Source organism: Corvus kubaryi, unplaced genomic scaffold (assembly GCF_017639235.1).
Source record: "Corvus kubaryi isolate FWS band 111438036 unplaced genomic scaffold, C.kubaryi_AGA036_p1.0 71, whole genome shotgun sequence".
In the NCBI taxonomy this organism is placed as follows: domain Eukaryota; kingdom Metazoa; phylum Chordata; class Aves; order Passeriformes; family Corvidae; genus Corvus; species Corvus kubaryi.
This window is the reverse complement of record NW_024582059.1, coordinates 4,715,721-4,742,504: the sequence shown is the minus strand read 5'-3', so window position 1 is coordinate 4,742,504 and position 26,784 is coordinate 4,715,721. Positions and strand designations below refer to the sequence as shown.

The following is a 26,784-nucleotide window of genomic DNA, read 5'->3' as shown; positions in this document are numbered from 1 at the left end:
CATCGCGCCGCGCTCCGCCCCGGGGCGGGGCCGCCACCGCCGCCGCCGCCACCGCCCCGCGCGGCCGCTCTTCCCGGTGTTTTCCGGGGTCAAGCGTCCCTGCCCGGGCAGCCTGCCGCTCGGGCCCGCCTGCGCGGAAAGCCGGGAGGATGGGCAGCGCGGCGAGCGTCGAGCTTGCAGCCGCCTTTAACACGTCCCGCCGCCGCGCGTGGCCTCTCGTCGTAGGCTGCAGGCTCCGGACCGCGGTGCTTGCGGGACGGCTGGGCGGCCGGCACTGAAAAAGCCGTACAGGCGTTCATCCTAGGGCTGGGAAGAGGGTCCTGCTTAGCCTCCGTCTTTCACGGAGGATGCGGAAGGCACGGTCATGGAAAAGAAACCGCATTTCGTTAGGAGGGAGTTTCTTCCCAGAGAGGTGCCATCCATCTCGCTGGCGTTAGTGCTTGCGGCCGTCCTGCTCCTTAATGCCCTTCTCTACCTGTACCTCAACAAGTTTTACAACTCTCTGGGACGTGTCGAAACGGACCCCGGCCTCTGCCCTTTTGGGCATTTCAAATTCGGAGCGGTGAAGAATTGTTCCCCGTGGCTTTCCTGCGAGGCCATAAATAGGGAAGTCAGGAAACTCAAGTGTGTTGGTGAAGGTGCTGTGAAAAAGGTGAGTTTGGATTTCCTTTCTTCTCTCCTCTGGATAAAGAGCTTTCACAGTTTGCTGGCTAATTAATGCCAGCACTGCTGTTACGATTATCCTCTCAGCAGGTAATTACTGTAGGCATCCAGGATCATATGGCTACTGATAAGATGAACACAACAGGCACAAGAGCATGACTCGGGCCACCTCTCTGACACCAAATGACATCCAGCTACACAAGCAAAATCACAGATTGGTACAGTCATGGCAGAGTAAGACTGGCTGTTTGGGTGATATAAAATAACTTAATTCATCTGCATTGTTCATTCCAAAGAAAACTTAGGAAACCATGATGTAATTATGACATCAGAAAGGGCTTGCTGTGACAGGTACATGGCTCTACCTAAAGCTGACTGTGCCTGGTGACTGTAATTTGCAGTTGTGACTAACCAGTCACAGGAAGAGGTCAGCAGGAGCTGGTAGCAGTTCATAGAAGAAGGCTCTCCATGTGTCTTACGTGTCTCTTGTGTGTTCTCAGGTCTTCCTTTCTGAGTGGAAGGAAAAGAAAGTGGTCCTTTCACAGCTCACCAACTCAGAGCTGAAGGAGGACTTTCTCCATGGACTGAAGATGCTGAAAGCCCTTCAGAGCAAGTATGTTGTCCGGCTGCTTGGCTACTGTGAGCAGCAGTTCACAATCCTCACCGAGTACCATCCTCTTGGCTCACTGAGAGGCCTGAATGAAACTCTCCACATTCCCAAATACAAGGGCATGAACACCTGGCATCGCAGGCTGATGCTTGCTATAAACTACGTGAGCATCATTCGGTACCTGCACAGCAGCCCTCTGGGTACCTTAGTGATGTGTGACTCAAATGACCTGGATAAGGTTCTCTCCCAGTATCTCCTAACAAGTGACTTTCACATTCTGGTGAATGATTTGGATGCTTTGCCTCTTGTGAACAGGAGTGCTGGCAGGCTGGTGAAGTGTGGTCACCGGGAGCTCCGGGGTGAGTTTGTAGCTCCTGAGCAGCGTTGGCCCTATGGAGAAAATGTGCCATTCGAAGATGACCTCATGCCTCCCTATGATGAGAAAACAGACATCTGGAAAATCCCAGATGTCTCAAATTTTTTCTTGGGCCATGTTGAAGGAAGTGACATTGTACGCCTGCATTTGTTTGACGTCCATGCAGCGTGTAAGAAGAAGGACCCGGCAGAACGGCCCTCTGCCCAAGAGGTCTTAGACACCTACAGGAAAGTTTTAACTCTGCTTATTCGGGAGGCAGCCATGCCAGGTACTAGAGAAATGTTATAGTGAATCATGAGGCAAACAACTTTCTGAAGATGATGTCCTTCCTATTTGTGTAGCGTGCCTGAAGGGTAAAATGTCTGTCCCCAAAACTGAGAAGAAAAGAACAACTGAACTTGTACATCTTGATTAAAAAAAAAATAATTCCCCCAATCTGAGAGCTGTGCAAGCTTTCCATTGGCATGTTTAATCTACCATTGGAAGAGGAGGAGGGAGAGAAATGAAGTTGTGTGGGTGCAGGGGAAATTTGTTCCTTAAGAAATGATAGATTTTCTTTTGCAACATTTACGCAAAAAAGATCTTAAAAATGACAGAAAAACAGCTAAAAAATATTGGTCTACCTTAACTTGTTGGCAGAGGACTGGAGAGCAGAGACCCCCCCCTCCCCCCCACAAGCTTTGTGCTGATTCCTGTGGCTTTGGCCTGTGTTGTATCCACAAAGCCCTCATCTACTTTCCCATGGAGTAAAAGCAGTGGTCACTCAGAAAGTAGTACCCCAGTTCACTTCAGATTTTGGTGAGCCCCAGTGGCAGTCTCTCCCTGCTGGATGGGGCATAGGTTGTTTTTGGAGCCATGCAGCCGTTGCTCTGTATCCCATACCAGCAAGTGGGTGGCCACTTTTGGAAGCAAGAAGATGCTGCAGATCCTGAAGAGTCAGCTTACAGACACAGGTTCTTGGTTTTCCAGCCTTTGTCCCGTGGTATTCTTAGATTGGCTCTTTAGAGAGAAGCTGTAGAATGTGAGTCTCTTGCTCTTCTGTAATCCACAGAAATGCTGAACACTTTGGAAGAGGGCTGAAGTGTGTCTTTTTTTTCATTCGCTTATCCTTGCTCGGTGCCATCATGACTCAACGGAAAGAACAAGGAACTGAAAGAGAATGTGACTTCCACAGCAATGAGCATTAAACACAAGCCTTGGAAAAGAAAACTCCTGTATTCAGAGCATACAACTCTATTGGGTCTGAATTCAAAGTCCAGTAAGCATAAAGGAAGGCTGCTAAAAAATAGCCTTGTTCGGTGTGTTAGGAAAAAGCTTGTGGTACCTACATGGGTGTAGCAGCCTGGTACCAACAGCTGGAGAGGAAGAATAATGATGCCTTAATCCAGCAGTAGGCTCAGTTTGGTAGGACTGGGATGTAGTTGTTCTCTTGGTGAAAAAACGGGAATAATATGAATGAAAAACATGGACTCCACCATTGTCCACCTGAGGACTTTCTGTGCTGTGGACTAAATCTTTGAAAGGCCTAAGAGACAGCTTCCATGTTTTGACTTTAGAGGTGATTTCTAAGCAGAGTACACCACCCTTTTTGCTGAAGAGTTTGGTTCTGTTCTTTTCTGTGCTGCAATTCCTCTTCACCTAAACAAGCCATGTTATGACTGCACTGAGATCATGCAGTCAATTCATATATATAATGTTTAAATCCTGGTATTAGAATTTTATTACAAATGGGAAAACTTTCCTGCAAATTAGTAAATTCATACCTGATATCATACAATGGCACCAGGAGCCCTTTAAAAGCTGCTAATTATGGCTTTCCTTTCCCTCTGGGCAGTCTGTTTTCTTAAATTAGATTACTTTTGCCATTTTTCACTTGTCCAGTCCTTCCTTGCAGCTTTCCTGCCCAGATTTTCAGGAGACAATCTCAGAAATCAGGGTCTCCAAAAGAGACCAGTGATTTTGGATGCTTCAGCTTTGTTTTGGACTTTGACTTGAAACACCTAAAAGAAGCCTGGAGAAAAAGAATGCTCTGTTGTAAATGTTTGTAAATGTAAATGTTCATCCAGCCCATGAACTCTTGACTTGTTATTATTAGGGTTAGAGTTCTACAGTTCCAGCATGAGTACAGGATGTGCAACAGTTGAGAAAGTCTCCTGTTACAGCTCCTTGAAGCCAGGGATAAGGCTTTAAAGGGCCAAGAATCAAATCTTTTGCGTGTTCCCCCCACAATAATTTGTTACCTTTTGTTAACCATCATGAAAGGAAAATCAGCATCTGATGGCTGTGAATAACCATCACATGAGGGATTTTTTATGAGTGTAGCAAGGACAGACAAGAAGAACCTGACAAACATCTTGTGCTGGTCTGCTGGGATTCTTGCTCTGTTGTGTACTGTTGCACCTTGCAAACAGCCATATTAATTTCACAGAGTGGAAAAAATGAAAAATTCTGGTTTTGAATAATTATCTTGCCATTGAGATGACTCTCTCTGTTCCTGGATGAAATAGTTATAAATTTTTTTAAGAAAAGGTGTCTTCCTAAACATTCACCCTGAGCAGTGGGTTCTCCTTGTCTCTTTCCCATTCCCTCTCCTTCAGCTTGTGTGTTGTCCAGCGTTGTATTTCAACAGGAATAAATCAGATTTGTTCTGAATACAGCATCATGGAGCTGCAGTTTCTTTTTTGGGATGTTGTTTCTGTCTATGAGGAAACACTAGATGGCAGCACGAAGGTCAGTTTAGCATTAGTTATTAGCACCTGCCTCTTAAGCCCAAACATAGCCGAAATCTGGCCTTGCAGCGAGTGTTTTCCTAGCAAACTTCTGTAAACCCCTTAAGGATCTCGTTGTTTGTATTAGTGAGTCTGAAGGAACAAGACAGGTAGATATAGGGGCTGACCTATTAACCACACATGCCACTTCCCCTTTAACTTGCCCATGGTATTTGTGTACTTTACTGTCCATTTCTATCTCAATCTGGTGACACCAAAACCAAGTTTGTGTGTCACCTCCTTCCAATCTTTCAGTAAAATCAGATGTTTGTACCCTATACATCTTTTTGTTCTTCCCTGCTAACTCCCATCTGCATTCTCATGATCACATGAATCCAGTCCTTCCCACATTTCCAGCTTCTTTTCCCTTAGAGGGAAGAGCTAAGGCATCACAGAGAGGGGAAAAAGAGGCAGGACAGTCCTCCATGCAGTATTCTCCCCTCCTTCCAATTCTCTTTTCTGGGAATTTCAGTCTTTACCACCAATCACCGCCTTTGATAAACATCCAGGGACTTTGCTGCCTCAGTACAAGCAGCTCTTGTAAGTCTAGTGGAAAACATCAAAAGACGAAGGGCAGGAAGAGGCCTGTTCACAGCTGGGAGCCTGCAAATCCCTCTCTGCTCGCCCACTCCCCAGCCAGCTCTAGACCACTGCCACAGCTCTGCCTAACCTCAACAACAGCTGCTCGTTCTTATCTCAAGGTCGGATCAAGTGTCCCACATTCCCTGTCCTTTCCCACAAAAGATGCTTCCCTGGGGATGGTCACTGCCATGTTTCTTATTGTATTACTGTTCTTCCATCCCAAAAGTCCAGTCAAAGATACTGCACAAAGATGCAGGTCACACAAGGAGAAGAACAGCTACTAGTGCTTATCTCCTTCAGAAAACTTCAGAGGAGGTTCCCCAAACCACCCCAGGTACTCAGTGCTGAGGCAGATATGATCCCAGTCATTCCATTTTGTTTGCTGTCATCATCAAGATGAAGGCCCTGGGTCTGGCTGCTTCCGAAGGGACAGGACAACCCTTTTGCTGAGGTCAGTGTAACCACCTTACCCTTCCCTTTTGGGCAATGCCTCCTCTGCCATCCCTGCAGCAGTCCCACAGCATATTTCACCCACCCCCACCCATCCAGCAGCTAGACAAAGAATCAAAGCAGAAACTGTCTCCCAGACTCAAGAAATAGCACCTGATTCCCAGACTGAACTCTCCTGGGACACTGCTGTGCTAGCAGCAGAGGAGACCAGGAGACCTCGGGCATGCTCGCTGAGCCTGCTGATAGTCTGGCGGCAGGTGTCAGCTGGGTCAGGGCTCAGTGCTGGTACGGTACCCTCTATCCTTGGCCAAATGCTATTGCCAAAACAATTTCCCACTAACATTTAGCTCTTACCAGGTGGGTTTGTACCACAGGTTAGAGAATGGAAACCGCCTGTCTCAGAGCAGAATCCCAGATTCAGTTCCAACCCACTGCTCCTTTCATTTTCTCCTCGGAGCCATCCAAAGAATAGCACTGCCAAGGTTATGCTGTTTTCCTTAACAAACTGCTGCTGCACGCTTCTTGGGGGGGTCAAGTCTGATGGAGCATTTCCCGCTTAGCGCTATGGATTTCAGATTACATCCTAAAAGCATTCCTACAACACTAAATCCTGTGCGGGTGAGCAGCCTATATGGCAACTCATCTGTATGTTTGACACCATCAAACGCAAAAAGTAGCATAGGAATATCTGCACCAGCTGTTATGTAGGTCTGGGTAATCGCAGAGAAAATGAAATGGACACGATGTATTTAATTGAACATTTGTTTGATCTTTTTTTTCTTTTTTGAAGGATAGTTTGAAAATCTATGTTACTCTGTATTTAATAAAGTGGTAACTTTTAAATGTATCAGAAGTTTAGCATACCACACAAACATTTTGAAATTCTGTCACAAGCTCTAAAATAATATTTTCCTTTGGTGCCACATAAACAAAACATCAGATCATTATCTTTGTGAAACAGAGGCAGTGTTGTTTGCCAAATATAATTTGTGAGCTATTTGGCAGAATATGCAACTGTAAACCGATTCTATCATTATGACTGTAAAGTCTTACCAACAGTCAAGAGACCCTGGGAACAAGAAAAAAGTGGTTCTCAAGTTCTTCTAGCATGATATAATGTGTATATTTGTAGAGTCCAACCAAATAAATTATATCCTAGATGGTACTTTTAAAAAAGAAAAAGGATTTTGTGGTTTTATTTTAATTGAGGCACTGTATACTTGAGATGACCACATGATTTTCAATAATTGTCAGTCTCTGTTCAGAAGTCTATAATCCAGTATTTATCAGGATTAAATGGTGAATATATTTACATTACAGTGATATTTATGTCTCAGCAATTTTTGCTTCTGTTTAGCTCTGGGTAACTCAAAAATCCATTAAAAATTATATATTTATATATAGACACATACACACAAATTCTTTGGCCATAATTTTCAAAAGACCAAGCTTACTGTTCCAGCATTCACATTTTGGATATACAGTAGCTGGATTTTCAAAACTGATAATATTCAGTAGCTCTCAGTCAAATTTCTAATAGTTGCTGGATGCATGACTTTTGGAAAGTGAATTCTTTCCCTGTAGAGGAAGACACTTTTCAGCAATTCTCTTGATAAATCTATGAGACCAAAGGGGGTAATTTTATCAAATACACCCTAGATTTCTTTGTGGAATGAACGAAGTCTCCGCAAAAGTTGGGATTTTTATGTGTTTTTCTCCCTAAGAGCTTGTTCTTGGGATGGAGCGGGAGTGGGGTGTTGTGTCTAACTCAAACAGAAACCCCTCAGTTTATTTGCCTGTAATGTTGAAAATCCAGCCACTAAGCCTGGGTCTCCATTAACTATGTTTAACTTATGCCAGTGCCATATATTATTATTACATGTTATTAGTTTGGTGCCTACATGCTTTGGTCATAGGCCAGGATCCTGTAGGTCAGATGCCATAAAGGCACAGCACAAAATGACAGTCCTTTCCCTACATGCAGCTTTAGTATAAGAAAATATAAAACAACTTCTGTCTTCATGCATGAACAGCACACACAAGTATTGGTTATCACATCCCACCTCATCCAAGCCACAAATAAATATGCTACATAATCTATATGGACAGGTAACACAATTTCTCATTCACATAATTGCAACTGCAAGGCCTGACTATGCTCTGACTGAATTCAAGAGCAGCTTGCATTCCCACTTCTGAACGTGCTTTAGGAACCTAAGACTGAAACAAAAGCCCAAGCTATAAAAGGAAGTAACAGTGTACCAGACAAGCCAACCTACAGGGCTAAGAGTCAACCAACTTTGCTGTTTGAGCCAGATTCCTCAAGGAAGTCATGCAGAAGGCCTGCACTCCCAGAACTCCTATTTCTACAGGCCAATAAGGGGAAGATCACCCCTTTTCCTCAGGTTTGCAAGGCTGTCACACTCAGGGCAGCATCAGATGTTGTGCTCCTCAATCTAACCCTGTCCTACCCATTGATTCACATTTACTAAATCCAGAGGGGTATATGGAAGAAGAAAATCTATCTCTGCCTGTCTTGTAGGTTGGGGGTGGGTGGATTATCAAAGTCTTAAATCAAGCATTTCATTAAATCAAATGAACTGGGCAATGCTGAGTGAGGCAGTCTGCTTCTGTGTGCTGGAGGCTGCAGAGAAAATCCCAGGACCTGAGGTCATGCTTTGTGGATGCAGGCCTTGGTTTCCTCCGTATGGGAAGCTGTGTGCAGCATCCTGGGGCATTCCAGTCCTTTCCTGGGTTGTCCAGAGCAGGCTGCAGGGTTAATACAAAAAAGTGCCTTTAGTTACAGCTTACATACAGCTTCTCTCCTCCTCAAACAAGGAAGCCTGATCTCAGCTGAGGTCTAGAGATAGTAATGCAATATAAAGAAGTAAGTTACTGAAGTTATGCACGTTTGTTCTTTCCACTTTTCTTCAAAGATGTGTAATGCTTTCTTGTAAGGCTTGTTAGCAGGAAGGTTCAACATACTAAAAAAGCAAAGCAAACAAAAAAGCCTCAACTTCACAAGAAACTGCTTAAAATCCCTGTGAAACCATGCTTAATTAACTGTCTTTTGTCGTGTTGCATAAGTGAATTTTTTTTTATCTCTCTTAGTGGTTTCCACAGTTCTGTGCAAGGGTGCCATCCCAATTTAATGACCTAGAATTATGTCTAATTGCTGTTCTATCCTCCTTTCCCACACCATGTGGTGCACTTTTCTCATGACAACATTGCCTCAGGTTTTTATTTTTTATATTGTCATTTTCACTCATATTCTTTTATGTCCTGGTCTAAGGCCTCTTAAAGTGAATCTATTCCATACCATGGAAAGAGGAAGACTTGGAACATCTTGCAGTGAGAACACAGCTCCCCAAAGGACAGAACTTCCCCAGGCTGATTAGACATCTGCAAAGTAAGTGCCATCCAAATGAGGTGTCTGGACTCCTTCCACTCAGTAAGGGACCAGAGCATTTCCTGGGCACAGGAGGTGTGATTCTGAATGTTTGACATAGGTTAGGTAAATCATGCCCTAAAAATACTTGGGTTTTCCCCCTTTATTGTCTTATAAAGGGTGAGGACAGATAACTGTAACACAAGCACATACCCCACATACACGCTAAGCAGAGGGACATGGACCATATCCCTGATGTCTAAATTGTAGCAGTTCTAGTGTCTGAAGGAAGCTATGGTAAAAGGAAGTATCAGGAGCAGAGGTGGATAGAAAGAAGCAGAAGGTCCTAGCGAAAAGCACACCTAACCTCCCATGTAGCTCAAACATTCCACATCAGGCAGTAGGGAAAAAAAGTTGGTGTGTATGTGAGTGTTAGAGCAACCGAGTTTACCTGCATCTCATTAAGCAGTTCAGGAAACTTTTCAAGGTTCTGAGCTGAAACACTTGCTTTGTGCTTTTTGGTATCAGGAGCATATGGACCATTGATTAAGCTATGTTATTCCAGCATCTGAATATCCAGCAACTCCCATTTTGGCACAAACAAACAAACAAAAAAAGGCAAACTCTTTCGGAAAGCGCTCTTTCTATTTTGACAAATTTTAACTGTCACATTCAATTCCTGTGTGAAAAGCGAGAGCTCATGACAATCTGAACCTCTTATTCTTTCGACACCACACACCATAGAACTACATTCCACATGATTCCACTGCTGCTGCATGAGCACCAGCCCAGCCAGATGACTCCATGCCTGCCAGGCTCCTAGAGCTGCTGAATTCACACTTCTCCTGGCCCCACACCCATCTGTGCCTTTCCCCTTGGACGCTGGCACTGCAAAACCAAAAGACTTTTTATATCCCTGGTGCCCCTTCCCCTGGGAGAGAAGTGCTCCCCTCTGCGTGTCCTCTCCCCAAGGGTCTGGTAGCTGGAGGGGAAATGAAAGTGTGGGAAGGTGCACCAAGGCCTCACAGACAGTCCAGAAAAATTTGATTTGTTACCCAGTGTGCAACAAGCCAGTAATTATACACCTGAAAGAGACCTTGATTATTCTCCCTACAGCTCCCTGAAAGTAGGGTGTAGGCAGGTGGGGGTTGGTCTCTTCTTCCAGGTAACCCATGACAGGACAAGAGGACGTGGTCTTTAGATGCACCAGGGGAGGTTTAGCTTGCACGTTAGGAGGAATTTCTTCACAGACAGGGTAATCAGACATTGGAATGGGCTGCCCAGGGAGGTGGTGGAGCCACCGTCCCTGGAGGTGCTTAAGGGAAGACGGGATGCGGCACTTGGTGCCATGGTCTGGTTGACACGGTGGTGCTCGGCCACAGGTTGGACTCGATGGTCTCAGAGCTCTTTTCCAACCTCATTGATTCTGTGATTTCTTTCAGAGTTGCACAAGCCCAGGTGCTCGGCGGTGCCCCACACATCAGGCCCGCCGATTAACCAATTATTTACTGTACACATTTTGGCAAGCAGCGGCACTAAAGCTCCGGCACACTTCATTACCACCTCCATCACCGCCCTCCGCGCCCCGCGGGGCCCCCCCGCGATGGCGCCCGACACCGGCATGGCGTCACTTCCGGGCCCGCGTGGGGCCGCCCCTGCCGGCCGCGCTCCCCATGGCGGCGGCGGGGGCCGGAGCGGGCGGCGGCGGCGGCGCCTCGGCGGCGCTGGGCGACGGCGGTGCCATCGACTATTCGGTGCACGAGGCGTGGAACGAGGCCACCAACGTGTACCTGCTGGTGGTGCTGGCCAGCCTCGCCCTCCTCGTCTACGCGCGGCGGTGAGAGGAGGCCCTGGCGCGGCGGGGCGGGGCGGGGACTCCCGCGGGGGCACCACGTGGAGGGGCGACACCTCTCACCGCCGCGCTCCCTCCCCGCAGGAACAAGAGGAGGATTATGCGCATCTTCACCCTGCCCCCGGCCGCCGAGACGCCGCCCGAGCCCAACTTCTACGACAGCATGAAGAAGATCCGCCTGCGGCAGCAGCTGGAGATGTACTCCATCGGTAAGTCAGAGGGAGGAGGGAACTCCCCCGGGCCTGCGGGCTGCTGGGGGCCGTTCCTAAAGCGGTGGCCTCGGGCCTTGTGCAATGGGAACGCCCCCGGTCGTGTGGCACGTTGAGCGGGGGTTCTGCAGCAGCCAGGGCCGCAGGACTGTTGCGTGAGGAAGTACGGAGCGAGGGAGCAGCTGTGCAATTATCTTAAAGCAAATGTCAAAACGAATCCCATGTTACACTTTGAAAGAGCTAGAAAGGCCTGGATGTTGTCAAAACGTGGGAGGATTTGTAAAAGTTGAGAGGACTGTGGAATCATGAGTAATGCAACCACATAAATTGAAAATAAATGAGAACTTTACCAACAAGTGTTGCTGCTCCCGTCTTAATGGTGAAGGTCAGGATGGAGGCAGGAAAGAGCCCCATGCCCCTCATACTCCAGTAGTCCAATTCAGAGAAACACATGACCTTGCTTCACATCTGCCATACATGCATGCCTAGAGGAAATACAGCAAAAAAAACCTTAGTGATCTGAAACCACCTTTTAAATGCAAAGACCCGATGTAGAGATTCTTACACCAGGCCATTGCAGTCTGTAGGAACAAAATTGGATGTTCTTCCTACAGTAGAATGCCTGCTGGCATTTGCTCATGGTGTTGGTATCACTGCACAAGTCTTTGATCTCGCTTTACCTTGCTAGCCAGATTAATTCTGAAGTCAATGTCATTGTTAGCTTGTGGCTTGTATATTGAGATGAGAAATGTGGACATCAGCCTTGTGACTATTGAGTCGTTCAGGTCATCTGTAATAGAACTTCTGAAGCCATAGCCTTTAATTTTATTTATTTTTATTTTAATAAAAGGACCTGAACGGAATTATAGTTCTCTGTCATGGATTTACTGACATTTTGCTATGACTACTGTTCAGCATTTACAAGGCCACATGCTAAAGGTGAAGTTCCACATGGTGACTGAAACTTCCCCTTGTGTGGCTGTGGCTGGAATTATGTTCTCTGACATCAAGTCTGCTTCTTGATTGTTGTCATAGTTATACAAGTATATACAAACATATATGTATACATATATATACATGTATGTAATAAATAATAATAATAATAGTAATAATAATATATATAATAAATTGTGTAATTGGTGTTGATTGGTGTTTCTTTTTTTCAGCAAGGAAGTATGAACAGCAGCAGCAGCAGCCACCAAAACAGACTGAAAGCGTACAGCTCTCAGTGGAATGAAGCCCACAGTTCTGTAGGAACTCAGGATGTATATCCAGTGCTGATTTTAAGAGTCAATGTGGAGCTATTTTCAATGCTTTTTAATTGATACATAGCTGAAGGCGAGGGGGAAAGGAAGGGGACTGTCCCTAAAACTGTGTTCTTAGTAGCTTTTCTCTGAGCCGTTGTGAGGTAAAGTGAGTGCCTACTGGAACATTCAGCATGAAAGTCTCCGACACAGGGCAGACCTGCTCAGAGGAACCTGAGGATAGGAAATGCAGTCTTACCAATGTCTGAAATTATTTCTCTCTCTGCTAGCACCTTGGAAATCAGCTCCTACCTTCTCTGGCAACAGCACCCTAGAGAAAGCAAGGCAGTACCTATCTGCCTGGAAACCCTTGCATTCCTGGATCATGAGTTGTTGAATTTGCTGATTACAGTCAATAAGTGTGAATGAAGGCACTGTGGCCTTAGTGCCTGGTGAACAGCTCTGAGAGCCCACAGTGTCGCTGGTGGTAGTGCAAAAAATTCTGCTCTCTGTTTATTTGGGGGTTGTGTATGCAGTACTGTGAACATTTCCTGGAGAAACTTTGAGAATGACACAGTGAACTACACGTCTAGAAGACACTTAAAGCCACTACTATAATGTTAATAGCAAAGGTGGTTAGCTTAATTTAGTCAAATTGCTGTAAAGAATGGGTCTGTCTATAAAAATCTGTATAAGCAGCTCACAGCTTATCCAGAAGAGGCTTCACACTACAGTTACTTTTTCTTTTTAGGTAGATCTCAAAATCAGTTAATTTAAAGGATTCTGCAGAAGTTACTTCTTAATAAAAGGATCTAATCATGAAAACTACTTGAAGACGTATCATGCTGTAATTCCTAAGGTTACACAACTTGAGCTGGCCAAGTGATGAACAACCAGCGCAGCACTGGGAGCTGTGTGTCCAGAGGTTTTCACTTACTCTGCGCTGAAATACATTAAGTCTTGGAGCAGTGGTGAGCAGCACTGCGGCTCCATTTGGATATGAAGAAACTGCTTTAAGCACCAAATTTTACTATATTGAAATGATCTGTACTTCAGTGTCTGTAGGGACTGTAAAACGTGAATTGGGCAGAACTGACAGTGGCAGAAAGCTCGGTGGGTTTGCCCCATAGAAAGGCTCCTTCGGGTGAAGGGTGGCCCCTCTGACAGCTTCCTCGCGTGTGACCGCGGAGAACAGCAGGGTCACTCCGCGGGGCCGAGGGCTGGCGGCCACGGGGAGCGGGGAGGGCGCGGAGCCCCGGGGCTGCCGGTGCCATGTCCTTCCCACGGTACTGTACCCGTGTGATGACCCGGCTCCGCAACACGTCCCCGTCACTCGGCGGGGTTTACGAGGTGCGGAGATCCACGTCCAGCAGAGCTCCCCGGGCGCGGAGGAAACCCCCGGTCCGCATCCCCCTCCACCCCCCGGAAACGGCGGCGTTTCCCCTCCGCGCGACCTCACTTCCTCCCGCGCTTCCGTCTCCGGGACGCGCCGGCTGCTGCTCCCGCCTCTGCTGCCGCCTCTGCTGCCGCCTCTGCCGCCGCCGCCGCCGCCGCCGCTGCTGCTCGGAGGCCGGAGCGCCCGCCGGGCGGTGAGTGGGGCCACGCCGCCCTCGCCCCGCCGCCCCCCGCGCCCCGTCCGCGCCGAGGGGAGGGGAGGGGGCGCCTCGCCGGGGGCCGGGGCGAGGCGGGAAGGGGCCGCCCGAGGAGAAAGCACGGTCAGGGGCGGGAAGGGGGTGTCCGGGTCCGGCTCCATCCCCGCGGGCGGGCTGCGTGCCGCCGCCGGGCCGGGCGGGCTCTCCGCTCCATCCTTAGCGGGAGCGCTCCCCGCGTGTCCCGAGCCCTGGTTCGCGCCGCGGGCTCCGCAGCGATGTCCCGGCACGGGGGCTCGTGGCTGTCCGCACAGCTGAGCCCTCCCTCCTTCCCACCGGCCCTGCCCACCCGGGCGGGCAGGGAACGGAGCCTTTCCAATGGCGCATCTCTGCCGGCGCCGGTGCCCGCCGCAGCCGCCCGGTGCGGCTCCGCTCGCTTCAGTGGAGCAGCATGGCAGAGTGAACCCGCGCCGTGCCGCTGAGCCAGCACAGCCGTCTTTCGGGCTGCAGATAATAATTTCACCGTTTGCTTCTCAGCTCTGCTGAAAGCACCGTGAAGGGCTTAGAAATCTGGATCAGCGTGCGGCTTCGTTTGTATTCATGGACCCGAGGCAGTGGCACGAGCATCTCACAAACTTACTTGTCCAGAACAAAAAGCTTGTAAGGAGAAGTACCAAAAGCAAAAGGTTTTCCGGGGTCCGTACCTTTTGCGTGTGCTAGGGTGTTCGAAGAACACTGCTTGAGCCATGAGCAAAGGGCAGCTCGTGGTTTGTTTTCCTGGCAAGTGCAGCGACTGAAGTTCTGTCCCAGTGAAACTATGCCCTGTTCTGCAGCGGGGTTTGTATTTCAGCTGTACAGTACAAGTATGTGTTGGGATGGAAAGTGTAGTCAGCTTTTGAAATTTTACCTCAAATGTCTCTGCTGATTTTTACCTGTTAATTCATGATTCTGCATGTAGGAAAGAATCAGTGCCTAAAAGCAAAGACAGATAGGATAGAGAGACAGTATTTTTTTTTGCATTCGTTTTTAGTAGTCAGGCTTACAGGCATGCATGGGAGCAGATTCTCAAACTCTCATGGAACTTTGTTCATGCAGAATTTCAGATGTCTCAGATTGGGAAAGTTTATGACCTAACAAAAATTGGGCCAAAGTTATCTTCAGTTGCGTTTATTTTTGAGAATGCTGTACAGGGGGAACTCTATCTAGCTTACCCAATACTGTTTTAAAAGCTATTATGATGTGTAGATTTAGTGGTGCCTGATCACATGAAGCATGTGAGGGAAGGCTTTCTAAGCAGTTAAAACTTTGCATCTGTAAGATACTGCAGAAAATCATTAACTAGTTGCTCTTAATTATAACTCCGGTGTTTCTGAGAATCTGACCACTCTGTTGTCTCCATGTGAGCTGCTGAATGTCAGATCTTTGTAAATGCAGTCTTCAGATGGCGTTACAACCATGACTCTATAATCTTATGTGAAAACTATAATCTTCTGTTAAGTGGTGGAAAAGTCATCTCTCTGCTCGTAACCCAAAATGTGGCTGGCTAGGTTTTTTACTCAGCACCGCACAGAAGATCAAAGGTTTTTGGATAGAGCTATATAAATTCTGCGACAAGGCTCAAGAGGGTCTTAAATATTTAAGCTATGAGTATGTCTGTGTTTAAAGGAGACGTCGTAAATTCTGAGGGCCTTGTAGTGAAAATATCCTCCTCTGTGCCACAAGCATTTTGAGTTTCAGTCCAGTGTTACATGCCCGGATAGTATGAACTGGTATGTGCCGGCCGAGCCCAGATGAGAACATATCCTGCAGCAGCTGCCATGATGCCTTATAGTCAGCCATAGGAGTTAGGAATCTCAGCAGAGTGATGCTCAAGTGGTCCTAAACTTGCTCTCAAATTTCCTTTCCAAAACTGCCTGATCCACTGAGAGGACCCACAGAGGAAGCCTTTGCTGTACCACTTGTACTGCTGATGCCAGGTGGAAGCATAGAAAATGGGGAGAAGATCCCAGTGCTTTTGTCTGAGGACAGTTTGTAGGGAAGCTTCTTCAGCACAATGCAAAAGTATTAATTGAGAATATTCTAACCAGTGATGCATCTTCCTGTAATTTATGTTGCATATATGATTAAGCAGCATTGGCCAAAAGCCTGGTGACAGCACAGGGCTCTGGAATGTTTCCCTGTTGCCTGGGCAGTTTATTCATGTTAGCTTACTTCCGTGAGCTTAATCGCTCCTTTTAAAGTCCTCCTGAACTCAGGAGTGCTGCTGCTATTGAGCAAGCTGAAATTATACACGCTGCAGGGAGAAAGGTGGGGATGTTGCAATTTCACATCTCTTTCGGAGGAATTGAAAAGATTTTGCCCCAGCCCTAATTTCTGCATTAAAGAGATTGAAAATTGACATTGCGTGCCTTCTTCAACAGGGAAGCAGCACCTTGTTAGAAAACGTGTTATTAAATCCATGATGTCTTTGGCCTGTTATGCCTAAAGAGCACCAGCATTTGGAGGAGGCTTGCTGACAAAGTCGAGTCTTCAGTCATGGTTGCTTATGCTCCAGATCAAAAGTAGTGATCAAAAGGCGTTCCCTTTCCCCTCCAAACACTTTAACTGTGTTTGAGTCATGGTGAGGAACCTGGGTGTTGTTTATTAACGTAGTCACTCAAACAAAAAGGTAGCGCTTGATCTTGTCCTTGAGACAGAGCTGCCACTGAAGAGCAGAAGGTTTCAGTGCCTCTGGCCCTCGAGAATGGAGGTAAGAGCCTTCGCTTTGCAGCCCTGCATCTGTTGTGGCATAAGAGTTAAGGGCTATGATCCAAGTTTTTGTAGTCTGTAACAAGCTCCATAGGAAACTGGCATTGCCTGGGTCGATGGGACTCCCTGCTGGCTGAGGGATCCGGAGGATGACCTGAGATACTAACTACTGGCAGAACAGCCCAAAGCCAGCACAAATGTCTCATGAGGAATCTGACATCAGGGAGTGGGAATCGGTACTACTTCTTCCATAACAGAAGGCAAGAAGAGAGGGAAAAAAAAGACACATGTTCTGTTAGGAGCAAAAGGCTCATGATTTTTTTAGGCAGAAAAATCCTGTCTTAATTACTTTTTCCTCAACTCTCTGATAAAAAATGGCTGATAAAACTTCTAAGTGCTCAGTTTTCTCTGTGAAATCTGTGTTTGATTTGAAAAGACTAAGAACCTTTTTAAGAATGAAGGTGCTTTGCCTTATTTTTGCAAGGAATGTCTAAGCTTTGGGTGTTACTTTAATAAAAATAATTCCTGATCTTTTTATGGAATATCTAAACTCTGGGCGTTACTTTAATAAAAATAACTTCAAACTCCAAGATTAACAGAATTGCTAAAAGGAATTAGTTCTCAATAAGAAAAACAATAAACTCACTTTGGAATTTCTGAACCAAGCCCTCGAAGGCAATTTGTGGCAAAACTCCAGGAAAAAAATCTCATTTTTATGAAATAGCTATATATCTTCTTTCTTTCTCAATTATAGCTAGGCACTGCTTTGAAAAGTGTTTCTTTCCTTGCAGATGCCTAGGAATGAGGTGTTTTAAGAGAATTTTGTTTAATTTTAATCTAGCAGTAAAATGAATTAATCTTGAAAAAAGGCTGTTCAAATTTGGGGTTTACTAAAACTGTAGTCTGAGAAAATACTTTACATTTGCATATCTGAAGGAGAACTTAGATCCTGAGTCTGCAAAGGACTAGTCCCCTTCAGTTTCTGCCAGGCTGTCAGACTTACTGGAACTGATTTTGGACATCCATGATGTATAAAATGCACACGTGGATCTACAGCTTGCTCCTGAGAAATACCATGGTTTTGATAGGATAATAGCAACATTTGTCTTTTTCTTAATGGAGTAGAACAGGTATTTTGAAAAGACTCAGCCAACAGGAGGGCTGTATTACTTTCCAGAATATCCTCTGGATCATCTTGGAAACATGGTTTGTAATATGCTCTTGACTGACAGCATAGGGTGTGAGGTGTAAATTCCTGAGCAGGAAAGATGTATGTGGGTTGTGCAATGGGAGACTCCATGTGATGTCGTTATTTATGGCGCTTCTCTCAGATGTCTTTCTGGGACTCAAACAGCTGCTGTGAACTTTACCCAGCACCGAGTACTAGGTATGCTTGAACAACTATTTTGCTGTTGCTTGGATCATGGTGATAAGCAGTACAGAGCCAGGTTCTGTGACACTGGCTGAAAGAACAGAGCAGAACTTTTACTGATTGATGCAAACCTTGCAGGAGGGAAAAAAGTAAAAATATCATCTTCCATAGCTTTGGTTGTTGGACATCAGGGAGTGATAGTCAAAGGCAACCCGTTTTGTTACACTGTAATATGGAAGGAAGGGTGGGCTGACAGAAGAGGAAGACTTGGTTTTTCTTTTCAGGGAAAGGTTGGAAGGATAGAGACAGAGGTGCAGTTTTTTCATTCTTACCTCTTTTCTTCATGACTGTGTTGTTAAATGGCAGCAACCATTGTTTACAGGAATTTTTCCTTGCTTTAGTAAAGAGCGGTGGGTTGTCATGCGTTTTGATATGTGGCAGTGCTGTTGTTAAACAGATCCAAATCTACAGTCAGATAAGGCTCAGAATAATTGATGTTTTTAGCTCAGCTAAATAACTGAGTTCACATGATCTGTAAGTGGCCAGTGGGTTTTTTTCTTAGGCAAAGTATGTACTGCTTGTATTGTACATTTATTTAAAGCTAATTTTATCACAACAGATTGAGAATTCTAGCAACCAAAAATACCTTAGTTGAGTCTGTTAAAAAAGTTTCTGTACCCGAAGTCTGTTTCTGTGTGTGACAAACAGAAAATATCACTTCTTTTTGACTTCACAGTCAGTAATGACCCCAAAGTGGTGAAAGCATTGCACTCTGTGCCTCTGAGATTACTTTTGCCACTGCTGATGGGAGAATTGTTCTGTATCATTACTGTCTTCCCTTTCAACCTCAGCACATTCTGAAATGCCAAAGGCAAACCACTCGATGGCTGATCAGAGGTCCTGGTGATGCTGGTATGGCAGTGCTCTGAACCTTGTGGCTTGGACCACTCTTTGAGCATTGCCTAAGAGCGTTGTACAAGTTACCCAGCTCAGTATGTTGTCTTTTCACATGTGAGACAGAAGAACAGGAAAGCATTTATGACCTCCTAGAAAGAAAGTGTCAAGATCCTTGCTCTGAAACAGAGTTTCTAAGATTGCTATAACTATTAGAAAGCATGGAGAGGTCCTTGAGAAATATGCTGAAGGACAATTTTACTGCCATTATGAGACCTGTCACTTTATTGACTAATCAGTCTCTGATACTCAAATAGAGAAAAAAGTTGCATGTGTTTGGATTATTTTAATGAGGTAGCTGTTGACAAAGTGGTGCCTGTTACCAGTTCTGTTAGTGCTATTTTGATCATTAAAGAACACCATTTGTTTCTGGACCATAAGCTGGAACAGGCTTTATCTCTCAACCTCTTGCTTGCCTGAAGGTTGTTCCAAAGAGGGATGAAATCGTGTAATTTTCGTTCTGGTTGAGGCAAAGAAGTATTCTCTTGCCATAACTCACCAGTTCCAAACCCATAATAACAGCGTTTGTGGTAAAACAGTGATGACTGTGTGGTATTTCTCACAGATGCTGTAGCAACTCTGGCATCTCCTTGGGGGGCCATCTTCCCATGAGATACCAGCCTTTCTCTCTTTCTCTCCTGAAGACTTACAGACTAAGAACAAAGTTTTAACTTCAAAGGCTTGGAGAAGAAAATGCAGCCCACGTAATGACTGAAAGCAGTACTGTGTTTTGGGGAGACAAGAGGATCCAGAACTTCAAGTGTGTTTTAAGAATCTCCCTTTCTTGTCTGCTGCTTGTGTATATAACTTTTTTTTTCCCCACCAAACTTCTATTGAATGAAGGTGTGGCTTTATACCTCGATGCATGTTGCACATCTTGTATGAGCAGAAACAGCAGAGAGCACTGGAGCTTTAATAAGTACTTGGCATAATAATGATGAATATGTCATGAGCTCATCCATAAGGAACAAAAGTAGCAACACAGCCTAAAGTTATTGCACAGGGGAACCTGCACCCCACAAGAACATCAGCCAAGAGCAAAATGGGATTGGCGTTGCATGGTTGGATCCTGTTCTTTATTCAGGCATGGAGATGAGAGGGCAGTTCTTTGCTCAGAGAGGTTCCTGTGCAGCCCTTAAAAAGCCCAGCATAGTTATGCTTGTTGTCTGTTCTAAGTAAATTTATCAGAATCTCGAAGGGGGGATTTGAAGGGCACAACATAGAGCAAAACATCTTACTTATAAGGGTGGCAGCCCTGGAGTGGAAAACATCATAAAAGTGAGCCTGCAAGATCTAGAAAGGGTAGGGCCTGCTGAAATCGTGGTGGAACTGCCAAGTTTCCTGCAGATCCCAGAAACGTAGCTTAAAGAAATGTTGCTAGATACCTGATAGGAGTTGCTCAGTTGTTGCCTTAAAGATCCTCAGATTGTGCTCCTGCTCTGTCATAGGGCGTAGTGTGGCATGGAAATTTATAGTGCAAGGCAGGCTGGAGCTCTTGGAAGGGGAACAGAGGTGGTTAGGGGCTATGCCAGTTCCCATAGTGCAAGAACAAAGGGATATTTAAATGACATTGAAAATCAGTACATTTGAAATTAGGCATAAATACACGGCACGATATTACCGAGGGCAGAAGTTTAGTCGGATTCCAAGCAGACTTGGGCATTTATATATATATAACAACAATGTCCAGAGTTGCAGTAAATAGGATTAAAAATAAATTAAGCGCATAAACCTTCATGCTAATTGATGAGGTCAGGAAGGAATTTCCCTTTTGGGTGAATTACATCATTGTTCACTACCTGAGCTGTTCCACCTTCTGAAGCATCTGGTCCTGATCACAGGAGGCAAGATTTTCAAACAAATGGACCAGCAATCTGACTTGTTGTGGCAATGCTTAGCTTACCCTGCCTGGGTAGGATCTTGTTGAAAGGGTTTGAGAAGCACATATTTTTTTTAGGGTTTTCTGAGGCCACCTGAGCTGCAGTGTATGTCTGCTTTTCCAGATTCTCATTGGTGAAACAGGAGAGCTGTTGTCCAAGTGCCTTTAATGAATCCTGGGAATTGCCTGCTGACATGTCAGCAGCAGCCCACACAGATGGAAGATGTGATGGGCTCATAAGGCATTGCTGTATTGCTCCATAGGTTCAAAGGTAGCTCTGTGAGCATTTGAACTAGTGAAGATAAGACTTCCCTGCAGCTTTCTTGGTTTTGGTGGCACTGTGGTACCTTACACATCTTTCCTTCTTTCTCTCTTTCCATTACACAGCAGTACTGTTAGCATCCCTGATTCTCCCAGCAGCACAGTGCCTGAGCAGCTTCTCACTTCCTTGTAGTTCTTGGGTATACTTAACCAAAACATGCTGTTGCCCTGATGTTTGTGAACCAGATGTGTTGCTCAGGGGGCTGCCTTGGTTACTTATTTTGCAAGTCTGCTGTAGGAATTGAGCACCTGTGAAATCTCCATGCTTCTGCATGAGATTAGGTTGAAATTGGCCTTGTGGTTTACATTCTGTGCATGGGACAATCGGCATGGTTATATAACCATTGTTTCCTTGGGAAATAAGGAACAATTTCAGTCTTGCAAGCAAGTTGCTGTAGAATATTTTTTCTCTCAAATCAGTTAGGTGCATGAAGAGTTACACCACATAATTGAGGCATGTGTGCTTTTAAAACATGCACTGTTTAATCTCTTAAGATTTTCCCCAGGGTATAAGGGGAAGGCTTCCTTGCCAAAATACTGTAATTGAGTTAACATTCTGGGAGGTTTCTGTGTTTTGTTACCGAGCTACAAAGCTTCAGAACTTCTGTTACTGAGCTTCTGCTGGTGTTGGAAGGAAGCAAGATCAAAGTTAGAAGTACCAGCCTGCCAGTAAATTGTCTCTTCAAAAGAAAACTGAAAATTCCTCGGTTGTTTCAGGTGGCAGCCAGCATCAGATCTTTTTGACAATTATTAATCTTTTCCTGCAGTTCTCTTTCTGCATGCAACAGTGAGCGGCCTGGATGTCTTATGGTCTCTATGGTGCATATCCTGACTGTAGACGTCTGAATAATGAGTGAGGATGTCAATAATAGATTGAATTACTTGTCCTTAGTTACTTTCTGCTGCACAGAGAGAATATGGAGTTATGATGACTACAAAACAGTAAAATCATAGTTTCTGTTTCTTGTATACAGTGATCATAATGATAAAAGATTAAGAGTCACTGTGGTATAAAATAATTGGATGGTATATGGACACGTTTTGAATGTCCTGACAGGTGGACATTTGTGGCTGCCTCAGCTTTAGTGCTTTTTAAAGCTTGTAAACTCTTGAAATCTGTGATAATTACCTTTCCTGAGTAGGCAGTAGCATGTCTCAGTAGCAGGCATGATCACTGAGGCTCAAGCTTTCAGGATTGTTTGCCTTCTAAGCACTTTTGAAGGTAAGGACTTAATCAAGAGTTCAGAATTGAGGGAATATGTATTTTTCTTTGACCTGTAATCCCAGCACAACAAATACATTTCTCTCCAGTTATTTAAAAGTTGTTGTTTCTGTAATACCCAGAGCACTCTCAGAGGGTTTCTTGCTTTGACTGTCTAAGGCTTAGTTATTTTCTTGACTGTGATGTGCAAGAACCAAAGCTAAGACTTTGCTCTGGTGGGACTCTGTCCCTACAGCTGTCCCTCATTTCTGCTGTAAGAAAGCCAAAATGACTCCCTGTTTCACAGGGAGTTGGTGAAGGACTACGCTGTCTTTCTGATTCATGCGTATGGACCATGCTGCTGTCAAGTGTTTCTGCAGAAGAAGGAATGATTTTAGATGGGATATGGAATTCTGAGAAGTTTAGGTGGTAACTGATAAGATGTAGGGTCTGCTCTGCTTCTGGTACAAAGTGGTTTTGATGCTAATGTTTATTTAAAGATGGCCTTAACCCTAAAAGGGAGAGATAAAATTGCTTTCATGCTTCTGTTTCACTGAGAGCTGGCTGGCAGAATGGTTTTGGTGCCTGCTTATCTACCCCGAAGGCTTCATGGCTGGGGAGGCTGCAGAAATAATTCTTCAGTACCCCCTCATTCAGCATTCAGGCAAAATTGTAAGGCAGGCAAATGGTTTAGGCCGCATCTTTGGACACAAGATGGCTGTGTCTCCATTTTGCAGATGAGTCATCCCTTTGCTGTTTTGTTGTTAGACTCTAAACCGTGCTGCTGTTGGCTTTGGGCCAGCTTGGTCCTAGGTTTTGGATGGCAGAAACAGAGAGGTGTGTGCCCTCCACCCCAGTGCCAGATTTTATGACAGGTTGAAAATACCTTAGGCCTTTGTCACCTTGTAGTTAAGCTGCTGTAATGCAGAGAAAGCTTTGTCTTCTTTTGTACCTGAGAAGTGTTTAAACACACAAACTGTGTGCTGTGGAAGTTGTGTAGATTAGGGAGCAATGGGAAAAGTAGAGGAGAGGCTTACTTACATCTTTGTTTTTCAGCTCACTTGTGGGCTAGAGCTCTACTTGGACAAATGAGTTCTGGGTAAAGATAACTGGCATTGTTTGCAGTAGCGGGTAAGTCAGCAGATGGGTCAGCAGTTTCTTTTAGTTGAGCTGGCTGCCGCAGACTAGTTCTGCAAGCTTGGCACCCGATAATATTTTCCACAGTATGTAAGGCTAGCTGGTACAGGATTTCTCCTGCTCATTGTGTCAGGATCAGAGGTGCAGATTGGGAGATTCCATTGGTTACCCCATTTTTGGCACGTGATGTTTTGCCAAACTAGGTTTGTAAGCTTTGCACTTGTGAAAGGAACTCTGATTTCCTAAAAGGAACTTGAATGAAAGTTGGGATTTTATTAAAGACACAGAGGCATATTATTATTCATCTTTCATTGCTTCATCCCTGTGATGTTTCCTGTTTTGCTTCTTGAGATACAGGTGTCATGATGAGGAGCTTCTCAGAAACAGAAGTGGATGATGAGTGGAGATGAAGAAATCATACATTTAAGAAGTTGGCTCAAGTTTCCGTTACAGGCATGGAAAGTTTCTGAGACCAAGCCATGCGAGAAGAACATGAGTAAAGAAGAGGGAGATGTAGACCCAGACTTTCTAGAAGGGATTGCAGGATTTGAGAGGACGCTGCACAAACGTCACGTAGTTTTCTTGCTTATTCATTTACCTGCACCCCTGAACTGTAATACTTTGTTTGCATGTCTGTTTGGAAGTTGAAAAATCCCCTCACATCTGTGTCTTTAATATAATCATGGCTTCAAGCTTGTTTTAGGAAGAGCAGAACATCGCTGTAGCTTTTATTTGTGGATGAGATAGCTGCTGCTTTGTACTTGAAATCAATTTGGGTTTTTTTTTGTTGAAACATACATTGAATACGGAGAAGCTCACACCATTACAAAATAGGAAGCTAGGGGTTTTGCTTATATTTAATAAACAGCCTTTGAATAGAAAGTATGACAGGTACATAGGTAAAAGAAAAAAAATAGAGCTAGCCCTCTAATTTGAGTAACCTTATAATGTATTGTTCTTATGGTGTCCTTAGACAGACGTCAGAATCAAATATTAATCAATTTTATCTTTTTTATCTGACTGCTGGTCAGAAAAATGTTCTAGATGGATAAGATTTCTTGTCAGGCCTGTGGAGTTATAAGTGCAGATTACTTACTATTGAGTTAGGAGAGAGCTTTTTGGAGAGGTAGCTTTTTTAACATCTTGGCTGTCCCGTGAAGTATCTCCAAGGAAATACTAGCCATGCAGTCCAACAACTTAATGATGCTGTGAACAGACCTAATTGTAGTAAGTCTCTGATACAAATTTTTTAAGACTTTGACGTATATGTATTTAAAATTTAAAAAGTAAATATATTTTCCTATATTGAAAAGTGTTGCTGGTAGAGGCAGGCAAAGAGCATCTTTATTTTTCTTATGAACTCCTATCTGGTGTCTTATCCTTAATAAAAGGCTATGGTTATTTTTGTATACTGACTGAATATTTGGCCTTTAAGAGTATATAATTAGATGGGAGAGTAAAAGCAGTTGTTAAAGGACTGTTTTTCTAATGAAAATAGTTTGAAATCATATAATTTTAGTTTCTTCCGAATAGATGTGATTAGTGTGTTGGAAATAGTTTTACAGTGGATATAAAGAGAACAGTTGAGAGACAGTGGCTGAGAATGTGTCTAGCTATTTTTGTAGCTAACAGTTATATTTTTTCAGTCTCTTTACTTAGATATTTACTTAGATATTTCCATATAATCGAACTGCTAAATGGGATACAAAAACTATTTGCACTTTATAATATTTACATTTTAAAATAGGTTTTATTGTACTAATTGATAAGTAAATTGCAATGACTGTGAGAAAAGCCTAGCTTATTTTATTACTTTGATAGAAATCTGAATATGGGATAGTATTGTCTGTATCATATAAGAATGTTTTCATGGATTTTTAGCTGCTGAAACTGAAATCAATAAACTTTAGCTACTGTTGTTGACTGGAACAAGTAAATCTGCACATTTGTTTTCTTCGTGTTACCTGTACCTCTGTGTTCACCTAGAGTTTCTCCCAGCATTACTCCTCTCGTGGTGTTTGCCCATGAGGGACACAGTGTGGGTTTCTGCATGCTCTTGTGGAAGACTTTCTTGATGGAGAGCTGTGCATCCGAGTTTGTGCAATTACTCTGTTTTCTGAATAAACCTTAGAGAATCTCAGTCAAAATAGAATCCCAGGATGAGAATAGCCGGTGGATCAGTTTGTAATTTTTTTCAAATTTTAAATAGATCTTTTAGTAATTGATGACAGTTTTAAAGTAGATAGAGAATGGTCTTCTGCACCCCTGAATTTCACATTAGATTTGTGCACCAGCATATCCCAGATTGAAAGTACATCAGTTAACAATATGGTCCAGGTTCTGGATTACTTTAGAGAATGTAAAATACTTTTTGCTTGATCGAGAAATTTTTAAAACTATAAAGGATTATTTTTCTTTTAAAACCATAGTGCTTTGGATTTGAAATAAACAAATATAGCCCAAATTTATTGTGATCTATTCAGTTACTTGTATTAATTTAAGTGATTAAGATATCTTCATGTCTGCTGAAGTTTTAAAGAAAAAATCAAATTGTGAAAGACATCTGGTTAAAGGGTTGGAGACAGTGTTGATTGAAATATTAAGCCCATTTTGAGAGTAATGTATTCCACTGTTTCAGAGCAACTGTTCTCCTCACATAATTTTATTCATTTGATTTAATTAAACATCTGCTTAATTCAAAGCGGAGAAACTGATTGATAGTTAAAGAAATGGCATAGTTAATTTTCCTCTTTTTAGTTTATGTGTAGAAGAGATGGAAATGATTTGTATGACTTCTGAAAGTCTTGGTGACAAGAAACAACCATTTTAAAATTAATTTTAGATTCCTTGGTTACTTCCTTAAGGGAAAAAATATTTTATATTCTTTTTGCCTGAGTATTCAGTGTTCTTTATTTATATGATTATCTACTTGCTCATTTGTTTTATCGATAACAGTGAGTAAATTTTCCTTATCAGTATGACAGAGGTAGACCGTGGTCCCTTCTGGGTCTTGCAAGAAATGTGCTCTGCATGTTCTTCCATATTTTAGAGGACTCTTGACATGGTGTGGTTGTCATGCATGGCTGCCATAAATTTTTTTGGGGGGGGGGGGGGTTATTTTCTCCTTTTCTGCTTGATTTTTTCAGCTAATTCCGGAATTTGGACCCTTCCTTGGAGTGGTGTGGCTCTTCTCACAGTGCCTGTGTGGAGTGGAGAGGTCTGTGTCAGTGCTGTGCCATTCCCCTTGTTGGGTTGGTCATTTTCTGTGAGGGACGTGCATAGGCTAGAGAAGTCTCACCTTGAGCCATGGTGGGCATAGCAGGATCCTGGCATGACTAGTTCTGATTCTCACACCAGAAGGCAGGGAAGAGGGGAGGGTTCCTTATGGAATCCCTTTTGCTATTCCTGCCCCTCTCAGCAGCATCCAATCTTTTCTCCTCT

The 26,784-nt window shown here is 44.2% G+C and overlaps 3 protein-coding genes and 1 long non-coding RNA gene across 10 annotated transcripts in view; 3 read left to right on the top strand and 1 right to left on the bottom strand.

Annotated features, from left to right (window-relative positions):
* The first annotated feature begins 37 nt into the window (after positions 1 to 37).
* Positions 38 to 4,306, top strand: POMK (protein O-mannose kinase). The gene is made up of 2 exons (XM_042049394.1): positions 38 to 652; positions 1,164 to 4,306. The coding sequence occupies exons 1-2, from the start codon at positions 365 to 367 to the stop codon at positions 1,935 to 1,937; spliced, it is 1,062 nt and encodes a 353-aa protein (XP_041905328.1). The 5' UTR covers positions 38 to 364; the 3' UTR covers positions 1,938 to 4,306.
* A 3,766-nt stretch (positions 4,307 to 8,072) lies between these two features.
* Positions 8,073 to 13,689, bottom strand: LOC121674785. 3 transcript variants are annotated; one of them, XR_006019841.1, is made up of 4 exons: positions 13,602 to 13,689; positions 11,249 to 11,383; positions 8,359 to 8,433; positions 8,073 to 8,218 (listed from the first exon to the last, which is right to left on the bottom strand). It is a non-coding gene; the product is annotated as an uncharacterized LOC121674785 (long non-coding RNA). The 3 variants fall into 3 exon arrangements; XR_006019840.1 differs by lacking the exon at positions 13,602 to 13,689 and adding an exon at positions 8,769 to 8,851 and having other exon boundaries at positions 11,249 to 11,742; XR_006019839.1 differs by lacking the exon at positions 13,602 to 13,689 and having other exon boundaries at positions 11,249 to 11,742.
* On the top strand, positions 10,487 to 25,280 carry SMIM19 (small integral membrane protein 19). Of its 2 annotated transcripts, none has more exons than XM_042049395.1 (3): positions 10,487 to 10,674; positions 10,774 to 10,898; positions 12,065 to 12,970. In XM_042049395.1, the coding sequence occupies exons 1-3, from the start codon at positions 10,511 to 10,513 to the stop codon at positions 12,133 to 12,135; spliced, it is 360 nt and encodes a 119-aa protein (XP_041905329.1). In that variant the 5' UTR covers positions 10,487 to 10,510; the 3' UTR covers positions 12,136 to 12,970. The 2 variants fall into 2 exon arrangements, with proteins under 2 accessions (XP_041905329.1, XP_041905330.1); XM_042049396.1 differs by lacking the exon at positions 12,065 to 12,970 and adding an exon at positions 23,701 to 25,280 and having other exon boundaries at positions 10,494 to 10,674.
* Positions 13,645 to 26,784, top strand: part of SLC20A2 (solute carrier family 20 member 2) — a 56,558-nt gene continuing 43,418 nt past the window's right edge. For 2 of the 4 annotated variants that reach the window (XM_042049388.1, XM_042049387.1), the window contains exon 1: positions 16,087 to 16,480. The gene's annotated coding sequence lies outside the window, so the exon portion shown is untranslated. Of the gene's footprint in view, positions 13,732 to 16,086; positions 16,481 to 26,784 lie in introns of those variants that run through there. The other 2 variants (XM_042049385.1, XM_042049386.1) reach the window with 2 other exon arrangements.

Excerpts from the sequence above, each read along its gene's own strand:
- POMK (XM_042049394.1), top strand. The coding sequence starts at position 365 with ATGGAAAAGAAACCGCATTTCGTTAGGAGGGAGTTTCTTCCCAGAGAG. Across the intron at positions 653-1,163 it reads GTGAAGGTGCTGTGAAAAAG|GTCTTCCTTTCTGAGTGGAA; the intron begins GTGAGTTTGGAT and ends GTGTGTTCTCAG.
- SMIM19 (XM_042049395.1), top strand. The coding sequence starts at position 10,511 with ATGGCGGCGGCGGGGGCCGGAGCGGGCGGCGGCGGCGGCGCCTCGGCG. Across the intron at positions 10,675-10,773 it reads CTCCTCGTCTACGCGCGGCG|GAACAAGAGGAGGATTATGC; the intron begins GTGAGAGGAGGC and ends CCCTCCCCGCAG. Across the intron at positions 10,899-12,064 it reads GCTGGAGATGTACTCCATCG|CAAGGAAGTATGAACAGCAG; the intron begins GTAAGTCAGAGG and ends TCTTTTTTTCAG.